Below are 22,700 nucleotides of genomic sequence, written 5' to 3'. Positions count from 1 at the left end.
CTTCCTAGGCTCAGTCGTCGAACTTGCCCAGCTCAGAGCCCTGAACTCAGCTGGTGTGGTTTCAGACAAGAGAAACGGTCGTCTGGATGCCGGGGAAATTTATCTGTTCAGGGGATACCGTGTTTCAGCAGGGTTTTATCCCCCAAGGGCCCGAAGCAGCTGCATGTGTTCTTACCGACACTGGGCACTGCAGAAGATGATGACACGGACAATGAGTCTATTGATGAAGGTTTCATGGATGAGGTGGTCCACAAAGCTCTGTGAACAGTAAAAGAGTAACAAATGTGTGATTTCTAAAACCTATTGTGTTGTCATTTTTTTGTGAATGAAGCAGAAATGATCCGTTATTATATATATATATATATGTAAATAAAAAATGGCTTACATACTTTCAGGTTTGATTTATAGAACGATAAAAAGCAACATCTAGACGGAGTTCTAAATAGGTCATAGTTCTGTTCATGGTAGCTGTAACGGAGAACCCGTTTTATATTAAATATACATCAAAAATATAGATGTAGCGTTTTATTACAAATGAACACCCCAGCATAAGTGTGGTATCTCACTGTTCAAGCCATCAAGATGTTGGATTTTGAATCAGAAGGTGAGTTCACATCCCAGCAACACCTGCAACTGTTGGGCTCCTAAACAGGGCCCTTAACCCTTACCTAAATATCCACATGATGCCTCAGCAAACCTTTTCTAAAGCAAGCAGGACCTTGACAGATCTTTGGAGAATGAGATATGAGAATGTTTAAGAGTGTCGTATGTATTAGATGAAACCCAAGTTTTCTTATCACATGATTACAAACCAGAACAATGAATGGATCCTTTGGTGATCCTTAAGAACGTACTGAAGGAGAACGTTAGGAGAACATCGCCAAAATGGTTAATCGCTGCATCACAGGCAGGAATCTCATACGACGAGAACGAACGGTGTTTACTAAAGCAAGAAACCCAGTGATCACAATTCAACAAGTCTCCTTTCACTGGAGCCACAGCTGCACCTCCTGCATACATCGTCCATATTAACCTCGTAAAATGACCCCAGTTGCAGTTTGCTACAGATGCGGGTTGCAAGCTCGGACTAGCACACTCTCGAAAACAAAAATCTGGACAAAATCTGGATTAAAAGGTAAGTTAAAGATTTTGAGTTTAGATTATCAGAAAATCCTCTGTTTAGCAATAAAAACGCAGTAATGTAATCCGGATCGGCTCCGTGGAGGAGTCGCGGTGTTGACCACAAGATGGCGCTGTGTCGAGCGCGAAACCCTGCTACAGCAACAGCAACAACATCAACACCAGCAGCATGCGGAAGTGATTTAGCGCGAGCTCTCCACGCGTTTCTGCGCGAGCTTTTTTCTCTTCTCTGTTCCTCGCGCCTGATCTCACCATCACACTGGTGCATGGATCGTTTCTCCTGACTGCTGGACTGATGTGAGTATCTGCACCTCACTGGAGTTCAGCTGCTTTGCACGAATGTCTCCGGTTTGTCCTGCTGTTGTTGTTTTTTTAGTCCAGTGTTCAATCCCGTGTTTTGCATTCGAAATACATTCGATTGCATGCGCGACATCTCAATTTGATCTTCTGTACATCCAGAGGGAGACCTTCATGCTTAGTCTGCAGAGCTGCTTGTGCAATCAGAGCGCTTCTGCTGTTTGTAAACACTGAGTCTGGGTTGAGCTACTGAAGCGAGGTGAGAAGTTCCCTGCTGAGAAAATTAAGGATATGGTCTCATATGCTTCTCACGTGTGTCTCATTTGTAAAGGTTTTCAGGTTGGTAGAGTGAATGCATTGGATACAGTATGTTATGGAGACATTGTGCATTGCATAAGATGGTAAGAGGTTGGGACATTGGTGGATTATTGGTGGGTTATTGGTGGGACATTGGTGGATTGTTGGACGGACGTTGGTGGATTGTTGGTGGGACATTGGTGGATTGTTGGTGGGACATTGATGGATTGTTGGACGGACGTTGGTTGATTGTTGGTGGGTTGTTGGTGGGACGTTGGTGGATTGTTGGTGGGACGTTGATGGATTGTTGGTGGGACGTTGAAGGATTGTTGGTGGGACATTGATGGGATATTGGTGGGATATTGAGGGGACATTGGTGGATTGTTGGTGGGACGTTGGTGGATTGTTGGTGGGACGTTGGTGGATTGTTGGTAGGACATTGATGGGATATTGGTGGATTGTTAGTGGGATATTAATGGGACATATGGTGGATTGTTGGTGGGACATTGGTGGGATATTACTTGGATGTTGGTGGGATATTGGTTGAATATTCGAGGATTATTGGTGGGATATTGGTTGGACATTGGTGGATTGGTTGGATTATTGGTGGGACATTGGGTGGCAATTGGTGGGACATGTAATTGGTCTAATCCTGATTTGATTCACCATTATTAAATCCACATTACCATCATTGTGGCCCGTATCATTAGTTCTGCTACTTTGTGTTACAGAATGAATGATGCTGGGACACTTTTAAAACCTACTGGTTCGACGTGGATAAAAAAAAGGTGCTTAATTGTTAATCTCAGCTCGTGTTGCATCAATATTGGCAGGAAAAATGTTGTAATGGACGATTGTTCTTCATATCAATTCATCTATATATGTCTTATCTTTCAGAATGTCTTAAATCTAAAAGACGGACACATCTTCTAAAAGATGGACACTGCTGTGCCTGATGATGAATCTGCCAGTCCAGATGCTGTAGATCACAAGGATTCAAAAATTTCTCCAAGCCTGGATTGTGAGGAGCATAAGCCTGAATGTCGAGAAGATGCCGCAGATGTAGAGATGGTTGAGAACGATGATCAGAAAAGCCATGAAGATGACGATGAAGCAAAAAAGCCTGAAAGTGAAGGCCTGAAAGACATACAAGAAGAATATGGAATGGTGTCAAAGAGTGAGGATGAAAAGAAAAATAATACCAGGCAGGAGAAGGAAAACGAGAAGGTCCCACAGCAGGAGGAGAGCATTGCGAATGGAGATGAGACTCTAGATAAGAACGTCGCAGAGAAAAATACGGATGAGATGGACGAGAACCAGAAGACATCAGACGAACAGAAGGATGTGGCGGAAGAAATAGAGGAGGAGAGTTGTGAGCAGGATCAGGAACCCAAAGTGAATGAAGAGAAGAGACAGGATGGTAGAGTTGGAACAGCTACACCTGAAGTTGCAGCGATGGATGTTGGTACGATGCAGACGCCTGAGACGATGCAGACGCCTGAGATGATGCAGACGCCTGAGAAGATGCAGACGCCCGAGACGATGCAGACGCCCGAGACGATGGAGAAGTCTGAGGCGATGCAGACTTCTGAGACGATGGAGATGTCTGGTCCAGCAGATGTAACCACAGGTAAGTAAAAAGACCCTTTAGACACCTTTTAAAGCTATAAGAATCGATCATACCAAATTTGTAAATTCGTAAATTATGGAGCAGTGGTTCAGAATTTGGATGTGTAGACTTGCAAGTGTGCTTTTTGTTTTTCATGCCGATGTTCCTTAAAGTTCTCCGTTTGCCTGATGTCCAGGCTGGAGGAACTTTGTGTGCATAGTAGCTTTTTATTTTTTTGTAAGTTTACATTGTATGGAAGGATGGATTTAATGATTCACTGATTCATTGATTGATTCTAGAGATGAGTCATGAACGATTCTTTAATGTGACTCATCACAAAAATCTCTGTAGGCTATTTAGAGGAAACAGAATTGAGTAGTTCATCTCTCGACTCTTCTAGTCCGAGTCGTTCAATCTTTTATCACGTGACTCCTACAGGCGCTATGAAGGGGATTAAAGGAGTGTAATGAACTAAATGACTCAAAAAAGATTCATTTATTTTGAAGAAAGATATACAAAGAACCAAGTCGCTAAAATGATCCGATCTTCACGTCGCTAACTGATTCATTGACTGAGTGATTCATTGATTCATTGATTCACTCATTCATTCACTATACGGACAAAATGTGTTCCCAATCATGATATGATTTTATTCAAATGCCTCCAACAGAAAACCATGCGAATCGAGATCTGAAGGACCGGCCGAAGAACCTTCCGGAGCATACGGTGAGCACGGCGCCATCAATCCCTTCTTAAAATTAACAACTCAAACAACGTTTGTTTCACCAGACTGAATGAAACAACCTCATTTTCATTCCAGCCAAAGCATCCTGTCCATCCGAGGATGAAGAAAAAGTCAACTCCTCACATTTCTGTCTCTGCTCCTGTGAAGATCAAGGACGAGCCGTTGGACGAAGAATATGAGAACGCTCTTGGTCCTCAAGCTCCTGCTGGAAAGATCAAGGACGAACCAGATACGTGCGAGGTGAGTTCTAAAGGAAGGAATCAAGCAGGACTGGAGGAGCGAACGAGGAACATGACCATTGGATGGTGTGGTGTGATGAAGCAACACATGTAGACCAATCGGAATGGAGAAATTGGATTTGTTTGTCGAACATTAAACATATTGGTGGTGTTTTGTGTGTGCAGGAATTTGCCCAGAAGACGTCCGAGCAGATAAAGATTTCCGCTGTGTTCTCTGTCGGTGGAAGCTCTACAGCTTCAGGTCAGTCCTACAGCAAAGAACCTCGGGATCACCTCAGAAAGACAAAATGACCTTATTTTTGCTTACGTTTCGCAGGTTCTACGCCTGCAGCCGCCGCGGCAAATGCGCCGTCCGTCCCGTCTGCGGCCGTCTCGAACCCGAGCTCCTCCAGCGCCCTGTGTGTGGTGTGTTCAGGCTGCAAAAAGATCCTGCTTAAAGGCCAGACGGCTTTCCAGCGTAAAGGCAACCCTCAGCTCTTCTGCTCACCACGATGCCTCTGCAGCAGCACGTCCGCAGAGACTGTGCCGTTGCCCGGGGCGAGAAAAATCTGCCATTACTGCCTCAAGTGAGTCTTGGTCAAAAGTTTGCAGACACATGTCCTTTCCTGTCTGCAGGCAGGACCACCAGACTAGTTTTTGGGTCTCCTGGTTTAGATTAAGGGACAATTTCAGAACCACATGTGGCTGGAAAAGTCTTTTCGGTCATATGTCTATGTTTCGTGTCCGATCTGATCTTTTCTTTCGTCTCCGCAGAGGCATTTCCAACCCGAAGGACGTCATCAACGCCACGGTGGATTCCACGAAGTCGGTGAAGGATTTCTGCAGCCACAAATGTCTCAGCGCCTTCAACAACAAGAGGGACAGCGCAAACTGCGCCCTGGCCACCAAATGCAGCATGTGTCAGAAAGCGTGTTCGGTAAAAGCGTTTTTTCTTCCCTCGTTCCATCGCACGTGTCATTGCCTCGTTTAAAACGTTTTTTTAACGTTTGTATCCGTTTTGTACGTTTGCCTTCTCCAAGATTCGTCACGAGGTGAACTTCATGGGCGCGGTGCATAAGCTGTGTAGCGACTTGTGCTTTCGCCAATTCCGCGCCTCCAATAAGCTCAGCATGAGCTCCTGCGAGACCTGTGGGGTTTACTGCTACAGCGACGGCAAGAGTCCGTGTCTGATAGTCGACGGAGTCGCCAAGAAGTTTTGCAGCCAGAACTGTGTGTCTGCTTTTAAAAAGGTAGAGTTCAGAACACAGTGCTTAACAGTGCCTACACACCGCCTTCACAAGTCCTACGTCCAACACGCTCCTCATCCTCCAAACTGACTTCACACGTCCAGCACATTTTCATGTCCTACACGCCCCATATTCTAGATGCTCCATGTCCTACACGCTCCCATGTCCCATGTCCTACATGCTTCCATATTCTAGATGCCCCTATGTTCTTCATGCCCCTGGTCCTACACGCTCCCATGTCCCGTGTCCTACACTGTCCCTTATTCAACACAAACACTGCATGCAAGTTTACAGTAAACACTTCAGTAAAGCAAATGAAAGTCCTGATCTTGTTTGGACGTAACAAAACCAGACGCCCAGATTTTAAACTACGTCCGAATCCCGTTCACTGACTCAGTTTTCTTGCTTGGCGCTGGATTTTTCCGTAGAAGTACACGAAGGTCGTGCCCTGCACCATGTGCAGAGTTTATCGTCCCCTCACGGAAATGGTGGAGAACCTCAATGCGGAGGGCAACACGGAGCTGTTCTGCTCGTCCACATGCGTGACCGCTCACAAAGTACAGACGGTCAGCTCGTCAGGTAAAGGATCACACTTCACCTTAAAATGTGCGCACACACACTATACGGGCAAAAATATTGGGACACCTGACCTTTCCAGCCAGATGTGGTTCTTCTCCAAACTGTTATCACAAAGTTGGAGACCCACACCTGTGGAAGATCTCTATCTGTAGAGCTCTTAACCCAAAAAAAGCACACTCTAGAATTTAGTGGAACATCTTCCCAGAAGAAAGGTGGAAATGGGGACTCAGGCGTTCGCTGATTTTTGTCTATATAGTGTATATAAATCGTATCGGACATTGCAGTCTCTGATTCTCTTTGTCTCTTACACACACATTTAAAGGTTCTGCAATGGAATGCAACCACTGTAAGAAGGTCCTGGTTCCTCAGTATCACCTGGCCATGTCGGACGGGAGCATCCGCAACTTCTGCTGCTTCACTTGTGTCATAGCATTTCAGGTTCGTTCCTCCAAAATAGGGACTAGAAGCGCAACAGGAAGCTCATGAAGCAACCACATATGGTGTCCACAAACCTTTGCACTTATACAAAACCATGTCTCTTTTTTTGTTGTTTTTTTTTGTCGTACAGGACGCCTTCAACAAGACTCATCCTCAGAGCAGCCAGACAAGCGGCGCTCCTGCTCTCAGCACCGCTCAGATGACGTCTGTGCAGTCCGTCCCTGCAGAGCCCAGCTCACCCGCGTTACCCCAGGGTCTCTCAGGGACCAAATTCTCCTGTGCCCAGTGTCAGCGTTTATTCTTCTCCAAGCCTGAGCTGCTTGAATTCAAGGTACGCTCTTGTTGGACTGACTGATGCTATGAACGTTTCAGGTTTCAGATGCTTCAGAATTCCTATGCAGCTTTCAAATCAGGTTTACAGGAGAAAATAAAAATTTTCCGAATATAAGTTTCCATAAAAAGTCGTAAACCTATCCCTGTAAGAGTATCCCTAATGGATGAGCTAAAGATCGACCTATACTGATAGTAACGTTGGTTCGTACTTGAATCATGAAAAGGTGCGGCATAAAATAAATTTGAATAAATGAATTCGATTAATAAATATCGAGGTAATTAATAGAAATACGTTCAAACTGAAACAGAAAGTAACTCAGAATAAATAAAAATCGTTCCATCCGAAAATAAATAAAAAAATAAAAACAGAGAGAGACTCCAGCAGCATGTGACGTCAGGGATTTGCCTCTAGAGGCCGCCCTTGTATTGTGTAACGCAACCCGGAAAAACTATAATCGAAATTGATTTTTGCACATGGTTCCAGAAATTATTTATCAGAGCCGATTAATCTGCAAAACTGGTGAATCAGTCGATCTCTGGTATGAGCCAAGGTGAGCAAGGAACCTTCAGAGGAACATCTGGATATTCATTTGTTATAGTTTTATCATCTGTTTTGAGTACAAAATTGTAAGCCGTTGTTAATATTAATTACCGTCCCGAGGTGTCAGGAATGGTTTATAGAGCCAGTCGTTCTTAACTGATGAGAACACCATCTGGAAGTAAGGTGGATCTGAAAGGTTTGGAGAGCAAAAAAGAACACCGTGAGCTCAGGAGCATTTTGTGTCGTAATTTCATCAGAACATTCGGCTCATTCGCTCCAATAAAGTTGGCTTCTGATGGAGGTGAGGAGGCAATAAATCCATCCCAATGTAAAGCATATCTTCATGGTTTGTGCACAGGAGCATTATCTTGCTTAAATATATTCTGCATTATGTCACAGGGAAAGATGTACGTGTTCTGCGATAAGACTTGCACCGACGAGTTCAGGAGAACCCACTACATCATGGCTCAGTGTGTGTACTGCAAAATCGAAAAGGTGGTGAAGGAGGTGAAGAGGATTAACAACTTAGACTGCTCTTTCTGCAGCGAAGGTAAGGATCTGATCTGTAGCATGTGACCGCATTGAGAAGGGAAAATGGGGGAAAAAAAGAAAAAAAAAAAAAAAAAAAAAATATATATATATATATATATATATATATATATATATAATTTTTTTTAAATTATATTTTAAATAGATATAATTACGAAAAAAATATATATTATACTAATAAAATGTATTAAATGCTTAGGAAAATAAAAGATGCATTCAAACTGTAACAGAAAGTAAACAGTTTCATCCAATACGAGGAAAAAAAAAAAAAAGAAGCTAATTCAAATAAACAGCATGTGGTGTCTGTGGTTCGCCTCTAGAGGCCGCTCTTGCACTGTATAACGTAAGATCATTAGCATTAAAAAAATCTATCAATTATATACATTTTCTCATGAATAATTTACAAATTGAGAATTTGTACATTTATAAGCAGATGATGTGTGGTTTAAAACATTTACCCGGTTATAATTGTTGAAGGATTTAATATAGCTGTATTATTATTTTTTTTTTCCACGATGCTGAGGTGAAATTCTGTCTCGGTTTCATCCACAGGCTGCAAACTTCTGTACAAGCATGACCTCGCCAAATTCTGGGGAAAGAGGCACTGTCGCAACTGCCTCTACTGCAGCAGCACTTCTCAGACTGTAATGACCAGCATCTTTTCCGGTAAACAGGAGGAGTTCTGTGGGAAAGAATGCCTGTCCCAGTACACACTGCTATTCTGTGAGGTATGAAAAAAATATATAACATTTCTCTGCCCTCGTACTCTGCATATTATATATTGGTACCAGTTTGGGGAAGAACCACATCAAACTGGGAAAGTCAGGTGTCCCAAATACTTTTAGGGATTTAATTTTTTGGGAATATCTATATATATTATATATACATATAAAGTCAGGTGTCCTAATACATTTGTCTGTATAATGTGTATATATCTGTGTGTATATGTACAGATTTATCCCAAAACTCACCTGTATGTATATGTGATCTAAAAAAAAAAAACCAATGGAAATGCAGTCCCCTTTGCAACCACCAGGTGGCTCAATGCAGCATGTGTAAGCGGGGCAGGAAGATGACCGAGTCGGTGAAATGGCTGAACGAGATGAAGCACTTCTGCAATCTGAAGTGTCTGATGCACTTCTGTAACCTGCACGCGTGCACTTCAGCCGCCCTCGGGACCCATGGTACGCCGAGTATCATTTCACTTTCCAATAAATCCCAGAAATCAGAAAAGTGGAGTCAAGTGAAATCATGTTTTCTTTTCACAATTTACCCTTTTCATCCTTTTCAGCCTCGACGTTGCCCGTCTCCATAGCGCCCGCCACCCATTCCGGCGTCTCCAGCATAACGACGCTGTCATCACTGGCTTCCAAAGAGTCCACGCCCGTCATTGCCAACGTTATATCGCTCTCTAGCGCCACCAACGGACAGCCGAATGTGTTGGGAAATGCCGCGCTGCAAGGTACATTATTCAGTCGTTCAGATGAAAAGAAGGGACTTGTCCATTATAATAAATACAAATTGCTATTACTGATGCTTTCTTTCGGTTGTGTCCAAAATGTGTTTATATAAAAATATCGATATATTTATCAAAATCATTTAAAATATATACAGTGGAACCCGGTTATGTTGATGTCCTAGGGGGTGGCCAAAAAGCATGGAGGTAACCGATGATCGAGATAAACGAAAATCAATATGGCGGCAGTATATTAACGTGCTTGAAATTTCTTTATGTACATGATGTGCGTTAATAAATGAGAATGGGCATGCACGTGTTTTTGGAGGGTTTTTTTTAACACAACAGCATTGCCGCGATTTGTTTGATGAAAGCATGCTATAAAAATATACATACATGCAGTGTTGGGCAGTAACGCGTTACTTTTGACAGTAACTAATACTGTAATGCGTTACTTTTAAAAATAAAGTAACTCCGTTACCGTGTGGTTCGTTACCCGTTACTTTTTTAAATGAATGAATTTGGGCTGAAGTGTAGACTACAGTCTGACCTGATTACAGCAGAGACGCATTGAAGGATTGGTGGATGAACCACTGTAAACACGAAGAAGATGCACTGTGGGCGTGTCTCCGTTTATTCAGGTCTGTGCGGCAGTAATGGTGAGTCGAGGCGAGAGCAAGACGAGTTTCTCAAAGTGGAAATATGCTCATTATTTCACTTTAGTTGAGCATAAAGACAAAAACTTTTAAGTCAAATGTAAGTTGTGTCTTTCTGGTTCGAAGCTCGTATCTACTGTAATAAACAGCAACTCCAATCTGTTGAAGCTCCTCCAGGAACTCCATGCTAGACGCTAGTAGCTAGAAGCTAACCCGGTGTTCTGTTCTACATTGTTGATAGTTTTCATACTTCAGCTGTGAAAGGAACATGTTTAAGAGCTCAACACAACAGCAGAAGCCACTTTAGTTTTTGATTGTGAATATATAATTCAGCTTGTTTTGTTATTTATTTCAGAAATGCTTGTGATATATTCAGTTTGTGCTGCTCTGACTTTAATAAAATAGTGTTTAAAAATTACTCTGTGTTTAAGTCAGTTTTGTGTTTGTAGATTATAACACATAAAAGGGCATTAATGGGAACAATAAAGAACGTTCTTTAAAAAAAGTAACTAAAAAGTTACTTTTAACAGTAACGCATTACTTTTTGGTGTAAATAATCAACAAAGTAACGGAGTTACTTTTTGAATGAAGTAACGAGTAACTGTAACTAGTTACTATTTTTTAGTAACGAGCACAACACTGCATACATGTTTGTTATCTGTCAGGAATCCACCTGCCACGCCCCCTTCGGCCCCCTTCAGCATGTCAGGTGTTTTCTCGGCCGCTTTCTCTGAAGCTCTCGGCTTCAATCGCGCACATATGGTGCTCGTTTAGCATCATCACCAGCTCCTATTTAAACTTGACGTTAAATGGTAAATTTTTCCCCCTTGTGCTCGAGATATCAGGGTTCGGCGACATAAAAAAAGTCGACATAACCGATTAAAAATGCTTAGACAAAGCGAAAAACATATATCCAATCACAAGATTTTTTTTCTTTTTTAGGAACCGTCCCTACTGTTGTAAAGCTGATAGGAAACGTGAGTATACACAGTGCTGTAGATGTACTCGGGAAGACGGATGGATGATTCAAATGGATAGAGGATGGAAGGATTGAAGAAAGTGTGAATGGAGTGAAGGATGGATGTATGGATAGACTGATGAGAGAAAGGAAGGTAGGATGAAAGGATGTATGGATGGATGGATGGATGGATAGATAGATAAATGGATGGACTGATGAGAGGAAGGAGGGTAGGATGGACGGTGGAAGGATGGACTGATGAAAGGAAGGAGGGTAGGATGGAAGGATGGATGGATGGATGGACTGATGAGAGGTAGGAGGGTAGGATGGATGGATGGACTAATGAGAGGAAGGAGGGTAGGATGGAAAGATGGATGGATGAACTGATGAGAGGAAAGAGGGTAGGATGAAAGGATGGATGGAAGAATGGACTGATGAGGGAAGGAGGTAGGATGGATGGATGGATGGATGGATGGACTGATGAGAGGAAGGAGGGTAGGATGGATAGATGGATGGGGATGGACTAATGAGAGGAAGAAGGGTAGGATGGACGGTGGAAGGATGGACTGATGAAAGGAAGGAGGTAGGATGGAAGGATGGATGGATGGATGGACTGATGAGAGGTAGGAGGGTAGGATGGATGGATGGACTGATGAGGAAGGAGGGTAGGATGGAAAGATGGATGGATGAACTGATGAGAGAAAGGAAGGTAGGATGAAAGGATGGATGGAAGAATGGACTGATGAGGGGAAGGAGGGTAGGATGGATGGATGGATGGATGGACTGATGAGAGGAAGGAGGGTAGGATGGATAGATGGATGGGGATGGACTGAGGTAGGATGGATGGATGGACTAATGAGAGGAAGGAGGGTAGGATGGAAAGATGGATGGATGGATGAATGGACTGATGAGAGGAAGGAGGGTAGGATGGATGGAAGAATGGACTGATGAGGGGAAGGAGGGTAGGATGGATGGTGATGGACTGATGAGAGGAAGGAGGGTAGGATGGATAGATGGAAGGATGGATGGGGATGGACTGATAGAAGGATGGATGGTGATGGACTGATCAGAGGAAGGAGGGTAGGGTGGAAGGATGGAAGGATGGCTGGGGATGGACTGATAGACGGATGGATGGATGGGGAAGGACTGATGAGAGGAAGGAGGGTAGGATGGATAGATGGAAGGATGGATGGATGGACTGATGAGAGGAAGGAAAGAAGGATAGATAGATGGAAGGATGGATGGATGGACTGATGAGAGGAAGGAGAGAAGGATAGATAGATGCAAGGATGGATATATTCCTGTATATACAGAGTTAGTACACACTGATAAACATTTACCGTCTGCAGGCGAGCACACAGACAGACGGAGTGAAACCGCCGTCTGCGCCGCCCAGGATCCTGAAGAACAAAGCTCTACTCTGCAAACCAATGAGCCAGAACAAGGGCACATCCTGCAAACCCAACACCTCCAGCATCCACACGCAAACAGGTACCGAGCAGATCGCCATGGCGACCGTTTTGTCTTTAGAAAAAAAACACCTGTTACAGATGTATATAATAAGTACGAAAAGGCAAAAGTTTGTGGACACCTGAGCATAAGATTGGTATCCTTATTTGCTCTTGTGAGAACTTCCACTCTTCTGGGAAGATGTTCCTCTACTGATGGAAGTCCAATTTTATCCTGAAGATGTAGAAAGTAGAACCGCTCATGACTGGACAAAAATCAGGTGTCCCAATACTTTTGTCCTTACAGTGTATGTTTATATGCTTCATTTACAAGTCAAGCTTCCATCTCTGTCCACAGATGAAACCCCACCCAAAGTAATAGTCATACCCTTACCCGTGCCCGTGTTCGTTCCTGTTCCTGTGCACCTCTACACGCAGTACACGCCCCACCCGCTCGGACTTCCTTTTCCGGTGAGCTGCTTCCTGTCCTGGTTATATACGGAGATCTCTAGATTATTGCTTTAATGTTTTTTCCACATTCACATCTCCTGATTTCCAATTGGTGTAACTGTTGCTGTTATTCCACAATATATATTCCAGTTTTCACCTCTTTCTATATTGTTTGCACAATTTTTTTTATCCGAAGAAACTCTTTGGAGAGCATCGATACATAATATACAAAATATACAGTTTTATACAGTGTCATGCGCTCTCTATAGGTGTAGAAGTGTCCTTGGAATACCTCATGAGAACATGCAGCATCACATCACAGGATGATCAGATCTTGGTTCCTAAAAAATAATCCATGGTCACCTTTTGGGGGTAAATCCAGCCAATCGAATTCCACAGAAAACCATGCAGAAAGGTTTGGAAGGGTGGATAAGGCATTGTGATGAGGTGTGGAGGTGGAAGCTTAGTGGTTTAGGGGTTTGGACTTTGGATCTAAAGGTCATGAGTTCAAATCCCAGCCACACCAAGCTTCCACTCCTAGGTCCCTGTCCAAGGTCCTGAACTCCATAGCTTCTCATTTGCATGAATGAGATAAATGTAAGTCGCTCTGTCAAATGCATGGATGTAAACATCTAGATGATGGATGAGATACACATTATGTCTCCTTGTCCTCACTCCTGTAGGTACCAGTGCCCATGTTTCTGCCCACTACTCTGGACAGCGCAGAGCGAATCGTCGAGACGATTCAGAAGATCAAGGAAAAAATCCCGGACAACCCTCTGGAGGCCGACCTAATCATGATGGCAGAGATGGTGGCTGAGGACAGCGAGAAGGACAAAGCTGTCTCCCAAGGAGGTGCATGACCTTTGGTGCATTAAGATATCATCTGACGTCAGACATCCCATTTCACATTTAGTCCTTATTTGCTCTTATAATAAGCTCCACTCTTCAGAGAAGATGTTCCTCTAGATTTTTGAGTGCTTTTGGAGATTCGTTTAAACAGTTAGGAAAGTCAGGTTCCGATGGAGGTGAGGTGAGGTGCTCCTCTGCTCTGAACCCATGTAAAGAAGATCTTCATGGAGCTGGAGCACTAGGGTCTCCTGGTTCACAGGAAGGAAAAAATTCATGCTCTTGCATCCAGAAACATTTTGTACAATGTTTTGCCTCCAACTTTTTGGTAACAGTTTGAGGAACAACCACATATGGCTGAGAAAGTCAGGTGTCCCAATAGTTTTGGGTAGCACAGTGTAGCAGGGTATGTTTTTTTTTTTTCTGTGGAGAAATCATGGTGTTCCAAATGAACCAAGATTTAAACATCTTGCTGCCCTCTGATTCAGACCACGAGGACAATTTCATGGAAGATTTCGATTTGGAAGCTCTCTCCAGCCACCTCAGTTGGGAGGACGACAGCATCTCAAGTGCCTCCCGATGGGGACAGAACTCTGAATCTGAACGAGTGGCCCCCTCCAGACAGGAACAGCAGTCTCCCAGCTCCCTCCCACACGAACCCCTGATGGACCTGGAGGCAGATTTCCCAATCGGTGAGGGCCGTCAAGAGCTTCATTTTCATCTGCTTTTATTGCATACACTGTACTTCCTGTTCAGCAATCCTATGATCTTTGTGATCCGCAGAGAGCTTTGAGCATTTGGAACGCCACCCACAGGAGGACAAGGGCGTGGCCGCCACACGGCCGAAAACGCGCAAGAGGACCCGTGATTGTTTCTCTTCGAAGAAACGAGTAGGAGCTTTCATGCCCTTTTAATCATCACGAATGTGCTTCTGTGTAGTTGCTGATTTATTCAGTCTTTTGAGAGTGTGTGTGTGTGTGTGTGTGTGTGTGTGTGAACGCAGGCCCGTAAACGTGCAGAAGCTCCTCAGGCATCAGCAGCTGAAGTTCAGCCCCTGACCAGATTGCACACTGAATACGGAGTTCAGGCGTGGAGGAGCTGGGTACGCTGGAGAGAAACGCAACCTCAGATGGAGATGCCCAAAATCGGCAGTGAGTCATGACTGATTTATCGTGAACTCATACACTTCCTCACACATTCACTCGTTTACTCGCACAGTTACTCATTTACTCATTCAATCACTCGCTCGCATGCACTCATTCACGCTCAAACATTTATTTACTCATTCACTCATTCACTCGTATGCACTCATTCATTCAATCACTCGCATGCACACTAATTTACTTACACACTCACTCATTTACCAACTCTCAAACACACCCACTCAAGCACATACACAGCTTTACTCACTCAATTACATAAACACACACTTATTCACTCACATTCAACTGACTTGCTCACACACTCACTCACTCACTCATTTACTTACACACTCACTAAATCACACACACATTTACTTATTTATTCACTTGTTTATTCACTTGCTCACACACTACTTTAATCTTCAACAATCATCATTTAAACTCATTTACATACTCACACAATCACACACACTCATTCACTCACACACACACACACACACACACACACACACACACACACAACTTACTCATTCACTCAATTGCTCGCACTCATTTCTCGCACACTCAACTTACTCGCTCACACATTCACTTTCTCACACACTCATTCACACACACACTCAATTTACTAATTAATAACTACCAATTGACTCATCACTATTTACTGATCAACAACTTCTTACTTACCAACTTACTCATGTATCTACTTACTTCCTTTCTCACTTATTCAGTGTAACTACTTAATATCTTAGTATTGTCAGTTCTTACTGATTAGTAATTGAATTATTAATTTATAAGGAAATACTTTACACGCCTCCAGACTCATTTACCTGCTTCTTCATTTCATATTTTGATTTCTTACCTACTTATATATATATATTTACTTACTCAGTCTTATATCGATATAACTCCTTATTAACCCACTCCCTCGCCTACTTGTTTGTGTATAATAACTCCAGATTTGCGGAAGGGGGTTTATTATACATTTGTACACACGGATATCTAACTCTCCACTTTCCCCGGATGTACTCATCCAGCGCGGAACATCAGGATACAGGAGGACCTGTTACAGTGCAGCATGGCTGAGCTGAGCTACGGCCTCTGCAAGTTCATCGCTGAAGTCCGTCGCCCTAACGGCGAAGCGTACACCCCAGACAGCATCTTTTACCTCTGCCTAGGCGTTCAGCAGGTCAGTGTTTATTCTGTGTATGATGTACAGTGGTTGATGTCCACACATAAATGATTTATTTTTGGTTTTGTGCAGCACCTTTTTAAAAATGGCAGAATGGAGAACATCTTCGCGGACGTTTTCTACACTAAATTCTGTCAAACTATGTCCAGTTTACTGAAAGACTGGAAACCCACCATCCTTCCCAGTGGTGAGATACAAGTTTTTATTAGTCATTTGCAGTCTTAGTTACATAAATTAGACCTCTTTTTCCTGAAACAAATATAGTTTACTACTACTTACTACCACAACCATTTAACTACTTACTAACCAACATGGTTAACCAACTACTTACTACTAACTAATTAACTAACCACTTACTACTAATTCATTAGCTAACTACTTACTATTTCACTACTTACTAACCAACATGGTCATTTACGAACTACTTACTACTAGCTCATTAACTTACTACTTACTATTTAACTACTTACTAACCAACATGGTTAACCAACTACTTACTACTAACTCATTAACTAACTACTTACTACTAATTCATTAACAAACTACTTACTATTTAGCCACTTACTAACCAACATTGTCATTAACTAACTACTTACTATTTAACTACTTACTAACCAACATTGTCATTAACTAACTACTTACTATTTAACTACTTACTAACCAACATGGTCATTCACTAACTACTTACTACTAACTCATTAACTAACTACTTACTACCCAACATGGTTAACCAACTACTTACTACTTACTCATTAACTAACTGCTTACTACTAATTCATGAACTAACTACTTACTATTTAACAACATGGTTAGCCAACTATTTACTACTAACTCATTAACTAACTACTTACTATTTAACTACTTAATAACCAACATGGTTAACCAACCACTTACTACTAACTCATTAACTAACTACTTACTACCCAACATGGTTAACCAACTACTTACTACTAACTCATTAACTAACTACTTACTACTAATTCATTAACAAACTACTTACTATTTAGCCACTTACTAACCAACATTGTCATTAACTAACTACTTACTATTTAACTACTTACTAACCAACATGGTTAACCAACTACTTACTACTAATTAATTAACAAACTACTTACTATTTAGCCACTTACTAACCAACATTGTCATTAACTAACTACTTACTACTAACTCATTAACTAACTACTTACTACCCAACATGGTTAACCAACTATTTACTACTAACTCATTACCTAACTACTTTATAAAGCTACTTACTAACCAACATGGCTATTTAACTACTTACTACCTAACGCTACCATTCAACTCCGTACTAACTAGCATGGTAATTTTTCAACTACTACTAACTAGCTACTCGTTAATTATCTACTTATCAACTAAGATATCCATTTAACTATTAACCAACATTTTCTTTTAATGGCTACTACTTAGAAAGGTATCTAAAAATCCAACATGGCCACTATTTACAAACAAACTAATAATGTTAGTTACTAACTACTACTTAGTAACTTCTTACTAACCTGCATGACCATTTTACATTTGATGTATTTGTGTATTAACTTACATGACTTTCATCTAACATTCTTTTTAATTTTGCAACAAAACAAAAAATCATGTAAAATGTATATATTCATGCATTTGAGTGTGTGTGTGTGTGTGTGTGTGTGTGTGTGTGTGTGTGTGCAGGCTATGTGCACTCTCGAGTGGAAGAAGAGTACCTGTGGGAGTGTAAGCAGTTGGGCGCGTTCTCCCCGAGCGTTCTCCTCAACACCCTGCTTTACCTCTGCACCAAGTTCTACAACTTCAAGACAGTAGCTCAGCACCGCCGCCTGTCCTTCGCCCACATCATGCGCTGCACTCGTTCCCAAGCCGACGGCACCAAGATGTCCTGCCTCCGCTTCTACCCCCCCGTGCACAAAGACGACAAATCCACACGTGAGTGCTTCTGACGAGGGATTCGACCGAACACGTAAAAAAAATCTCGGCCGCTTTTCCAACCTTATCTGTGTGTTCTCGCAGCGAACGAAGACCAGGACGGAGTTCCTGCTAAGAGGAAAAAAGAAGACGATGAGGACGAGGAAGGGGTGGTGCTGGAGATGCAGGAGAACATTGAAAACCCTCTCCGCTGTCCCGTCCGGCTCTACGAGTTCTATCTCTCCAAATGGTTTGTAATTCCCGGTTTAGAAAGCGAGATCAGCGAGGTTCAAAAAGTATTTTCACTGATACGAAGTTCTTCTGCAAAGACACGTATATATGACGTCTTTGGATGCAGGAACATGAAATGTTCCTTTCGCCTGAACTAGGAGAGCCAAACCTGTTCCAGCAAGATGATGCCAGTAGCCATGAAGATCTGCTTTAAATGGCTACATACTAACTAACATGGCCATTAAATTACAGTCATTTACTAGCCAGATATTTACTTCCTACCTACTTACTAACTAACATGGCTATTCAACTACTTACTAACTTACAGCCAATTACTAACTACTACTTTATAACTACTTACTAACTTTTTTAGTTCTAACTAACATGACAATTAAACTACTTTGTAACTAACATGACCATCGATTAACTAACTAACTAACAAACATGGCTATTCAACTACTTACTAACACAGCCAATTACTAACTACTACTTAGTTATTACTGACTAACTTTTTACGTTCTAACTTACATGGCCAATTTTGTAACTAAAATGAGCATCGATTAACTAGCTATTAACTACCAACATGACTATTCAACTACTTACTAACTCATGAGGATATTAACTAGCTACTTACTAACCTAGTCATTTAACAACTTATTAACTTATATGGTAGTTTACTAACTACTACTTAGTATTTATATAATAACTAAGTTCTTTCTAACTAGCTACTTAGTAACATTGGCTCTTGCTAACTAAATACTAACATGGTTATTCAACTCCTTACTAACTTACAGCCAATTACTAACTACTACTTAATAACTACTTACTAATGTTTTAAGTTCTAACTAACATGACAATTTAACTACTTAGTAACGAACATGACCATCGATTAACTAGCTGTTTACTAACTAACATGGCTATTCAACTACTTACTAACACAGCCAGTTACTAACTACTACTTAGTAGTTACTAACTTTTTACGTTCTAACTAACATGGCAATTTTGTAACTAACATGACCATCGATTAACTAGCTATTAACTACCAACATGACTTCAGCTACTTACTAACTCATGAGGATATTTACTAGCTACTTACTAACCTGGTCATTTAACAACTTATTAACTTGTATGGCAGTTTACTAACTACTACTTAGTAATTAATTAACCAAGTCCTTACTAAATAGCTGCTTACGTAGTAACATTGGCATTTACTAACTACTTATTGCTAACTAAATACTAACATGGTTATTCAAGTCGTTACTAACTACTACTTAGTAACTAATTACTAACTTTTTACGTTCTAACTAACATAACCATTAATTAACTAGCTATTAACTACCAACATGACTATTCAATTACTAACTAATGAGGATATTCACTAGTTACTTACTAACCTGGTCATTTAACAACTTATAAACTTATATGGCAGTTTACTAACTACTACTTGGTAATTACCTAATAACTAGGTTTTTACTAACTAGCTACTTGGTAACATTGGCATTTACTAACTACTTGCTAACTAAATGATAACATGGTTATTCAACTTCTTGCTAACTAACATGGTCATTCACTAACTACTACTTAGTACATACTAACTACTGACTAACATTGTTTAACTACATAGTAACTAATATAGTTAACTACTATTTAAAACTATTTCATAATAAGTACTTGTACTTAACACTTACTAAGTAACGTTGGTACCAAAACAAATTCCAGCATGATGATGCCAGCTCCATGAAGATCTGCTGTACATGGGTTGGGAGATGTAAAAGATCTCCTGCTATAGAACTCCGGAACCCCTTTGGGATTTAGAGTGCGGTAGATTGAAGGAACAAATAAAAGGTTTAGACAGAAAGACTGAATAAGGGTGAGGAACGTGAGGGGAAACCGAAATGAGACTGAAGAGGTGTGAGAAAAATACGAGACTTCCAATATAAAGCTTCTGAAAAAGGAAAGGGAATGAGAAGCTGCTGTAAGCAATGTTTGTATTGTTCTCCAAACGCTTTCTAAACCATCAGTATTTTCTGGTGGATCAATTTTTCCTTCTGCTCTTCTGAATCTGCTCTCTGGATACATCCTGATGTTCTAATTCTGGTTGGAGTTCTCAATCTGGACATAGGTTTGTGAGCAGAAGATTCTTTTTGAGCATCCTATTCCACATCGAGTCCCCATTTCCTGCTCTAATAACCACCATACTTCTGGGAAGATGTTTTATTAGATGTTTGGTGGAAATGTGCAGATTCTGTGGAAATATGGGGAGGGGGTGGAGGTGTGGTGGAGATTTGTGATCATTCCGAGATGAGGGTTAGATACTGATGTAGGTGAGGAGGCATGGGGTGTTCAGGAGCTCTATAGCAGGACATCTTCCACTCCAACTCGTAGATCTTCATGGAGCTGGAACAGGTTTGGGTCTCCTAGTTGAAGTGAAGGGGAAATATTCATGCTCTCGTATCCAAGGACCTCGAAGGTAAAAGAATCACGTACGGCGGGTGTCCGGAAACTTTTGGACAAACATGTTGTGTATACATGGAAGTCTAACGCGAGTGTTTTGGTCTCTTCCAGCTCGGCCACGGTGAAGCAGCGCACGTCCGTCTTTTACCTGCGTCCCGAGCGCTCGTGTGTCCCTAACAGCCCCTTGTGGTTCTCCCAAGTGGCTCTGGGTGACGGGGAGCTGGAGAACATGCTGAGGCGTATCCTCACCGTCCGAGAGATCCACCTGGAGAGAGAAAAACCCCCGGACGCGTCCGAACCCGAGAACCAAAGCGATTCCGAGTAACACAGCGACGATCCTGCAGTCCCGCGATTATACGTTCAAACCTTTCGATCTCGTGCGAGAACTTCCATGCACGTGCACGAGCTTCATCTCCATCCGGTCGATTGTCCTTCTCCAGATTCCGGCGCTATACCCTCTGACATACAGCGCTTTTACAGATCATTTATATCGTTTTAGAAAATCCATTTGAATTCTTTTGTTTTTCATCAAACACTACAACGTCTATTTCTGTGTGTGTGTGTGTGTGTGTGTGTGTGTGTGTGTGTGTGTGTGTGTGTGTGTGTGTGTTTATGAATCGTTTGATTTTATGACCTCAGCCACCGTGTCCATGGTTGTCTCAACTCTTCCACACGTTTCTCAGATTTAACTTTTAACTTTTTTTTTTTTTAAGGCAACAAAAAAACCATGAACCAGCAAATCCTTTTAATAACCCAAATAAATAATCTGATAAAAATGATGTATCTATAAAACACTTCTTGTTTTCTCCACTTTTCTAAAACACTGACCGTAGCTGTGATGATGTTTCCTTTGTGTGTGTGTGTGTGTGTGTGTGTGTGTGTGTGTGTGTGTGCACAAACCTGTTCACTGTCTTGTACCCGAATATGCACATTTATTTATTTAATATAATTTTAGACCATTTGGTGTCAGTGAACTTGAGGCCTGAGTCTTGAATCATGAATCCGGGACTTTAACCTGGAGTTCTAATCCCGGGGTCTGAGTTCTAAACCCGGGCCTGAGTCCAATCTTTTCCACAAACAGACAGTGTGGGTGCAGGTTTTCATTCAAGCCAGACGAATCCACACCAAGTTTCTTCCTGTTTAAATTGAATGATTTTCAGTTTCAGTGACTCGGGTTTGGACTTGAAGGGTTGGAATGAAAACCCGCACCCACACTGGATCTTTGTGAACAAGTTTAGATACCCCTGGCCTGAATCCTTAATTTGAGGCATGAACTTGGGCCTGAACCTGGGGCTTGAATTTGAGGCCTCGGGCCTTAACCTAAGGTCTGAGTCCTGAGACTTGAGTCTTAACCAATGAACCCAGGTCCTGATCCTAAAAACTGAGGCTAAAACGTAGGAGCCAAGTCCTGATCCTGGTGCCTGAACCTGGGGCTTGAAACTGGATCCTGAGTCTTAACCCAAGTCCTGATCCTGGGACCAGAATCTGCTGCCTGAAACTGGAGCCTGATTCCAGAACCGGGGGCCCAAGTCCTGATCCTGGGGCTTGAAGCTAAGGTCTGAGTCCTGAGCTTTGACTCATGAATCTGAAGCCTGCGTCCTGAACCTGGGAGGTGAAACTGAGGCCTGCGTCCTGAACCTGAGGCCTTTAGTGATGTCACAAGTTTTGTTTTTCCACAATCACAACACACACAGACAGAAAAACATCTGAGAGATGTTTGTGTTCCTTCCATGTCCTTTCCTTTGACTTAAAACCTGAAGTTTATGAGTGACTTCCTGCCTACCAAACACCAGAGAAGATCCTGATGTTGTATTTAGAGATTTAAAAGATTCTGATCCCGTTTACGGTCATCATCACCTCAACTCTTCTCTACTGGGAAGATGTTGCACTATATTTTGGGGAGTGTGTGTGTGGGGATTCGTTTAACCACTTAGTAAATTCAGGTCTTGATGAAGGTGAGGAG

At 42.0% G+C, this 22,700-nt stretch overlaps 1 protein-coding gene across 3 annotated transcripts; it reads left to right on the top strand.

Moving 5' to 3' along the window:
• Positions 1-1,283: 1,283 nt before the first annotated feature.
• Positions 1,284-21,516, top strand: zmym4.1 (zinc finger MYM-type containing 4, tandem duplicate 1). Of its 3 annotated transcripts, none has more exons than XM_046843940.1 (28): positions 1,286-1,437; positions 2,466-2,522; positions 2,632-3,364; positions 4,014-4,069; positions 4,164-4,328; positions 4,493-4,568; positions 4,644-4,893; positions 5,081-5,243; positions 5,347-5,556; positions 5,982-6,132; positions 6,455-6,570; positions 6,701-6,901; positions 7,844-7,994; positions 8,546-8,721; positions 9,030-9,177; positions 9,285-9,455; positions 11,048-11,082; positions 12,413-12,554; positions 12,870-12,982; positions 13,645-13,816; positions 14,299-14,502; positions 14,594-14,700; positions 14,814-14,961; positions 15,987-16,138; positions 16,214-16,328; positions 17,825-18,073; positions 18,158-18,302; positions 20,849-21,516. In XM_046843940.1, exons 3-28 carry the CDS (start codon positions 2,671-2,673, stop codon positions 21,060-21,062), a joined length of 4,524 nt encoding a protein of 1,507 aa, XP_046699896.1. In that variant the 5' UTR covers positions 1,286-1,437; positions 2,466-2,522; positions 2,632-2,670; the 3' UTR covers positions 21,063-21,516. The 3 variants fall into 3 exon arrangements, with proteins under 3 accessions (XP_046699895.1, XP_046699896.1, XP_046699897.1); XM_046843941.1 differs by lacking the exon at positions 1,286-1,437 and adding an exon at positions 1,779-1,838; XM_046843939.1 differs by lacking the exon at positions 2,466-2,522 and having other exon boundaries at positions 1,284-1,437.
• The last annotated feature ends 1,184 nt before the right edge of the window (positions 21,517-22,700 follow it).

Source organism: Silurus meridionalis, chromosome 29, assembly GCF_014805685.1.
Source record: "Silurus meridionalis isolate SWU-2019-XX chromosome 29, ASM1480568v1, whole genome shotgun sequence".
NCBI classification, from domain to species: Eukaryota; Metazoa; Chordata; class Actinopteri; order Siluriformes; family Siluridae; genus Silurus; species Silurus meridionalis.
This window is presented reverse-complemented; position numbering and strand designations above follow the sequence as displayed.

Coding starts and splice junctions, on each gene's coding strand:
- zmym4.1 (XM_046843939.1), top strand. CDS start 2,671: ATGGACACTGCTGTGCCTGATGATGAATCTGCCAGTCCAGATGCTGTA. Junction 13,817..14,298: donor CAAAGCTGTCTCCCAAGGAG/GTGCATGACCTT, acceptor CCTCTGATTCAG/ACCACGAGGACAATTTCATG. Junction 18,074..18,157: donor CAAAGACGACAAATCCACAC/GTGAGTGCTTCT, acceptor GTGTTCTCGCAG/CGAACGAAGACCAGGACGGA.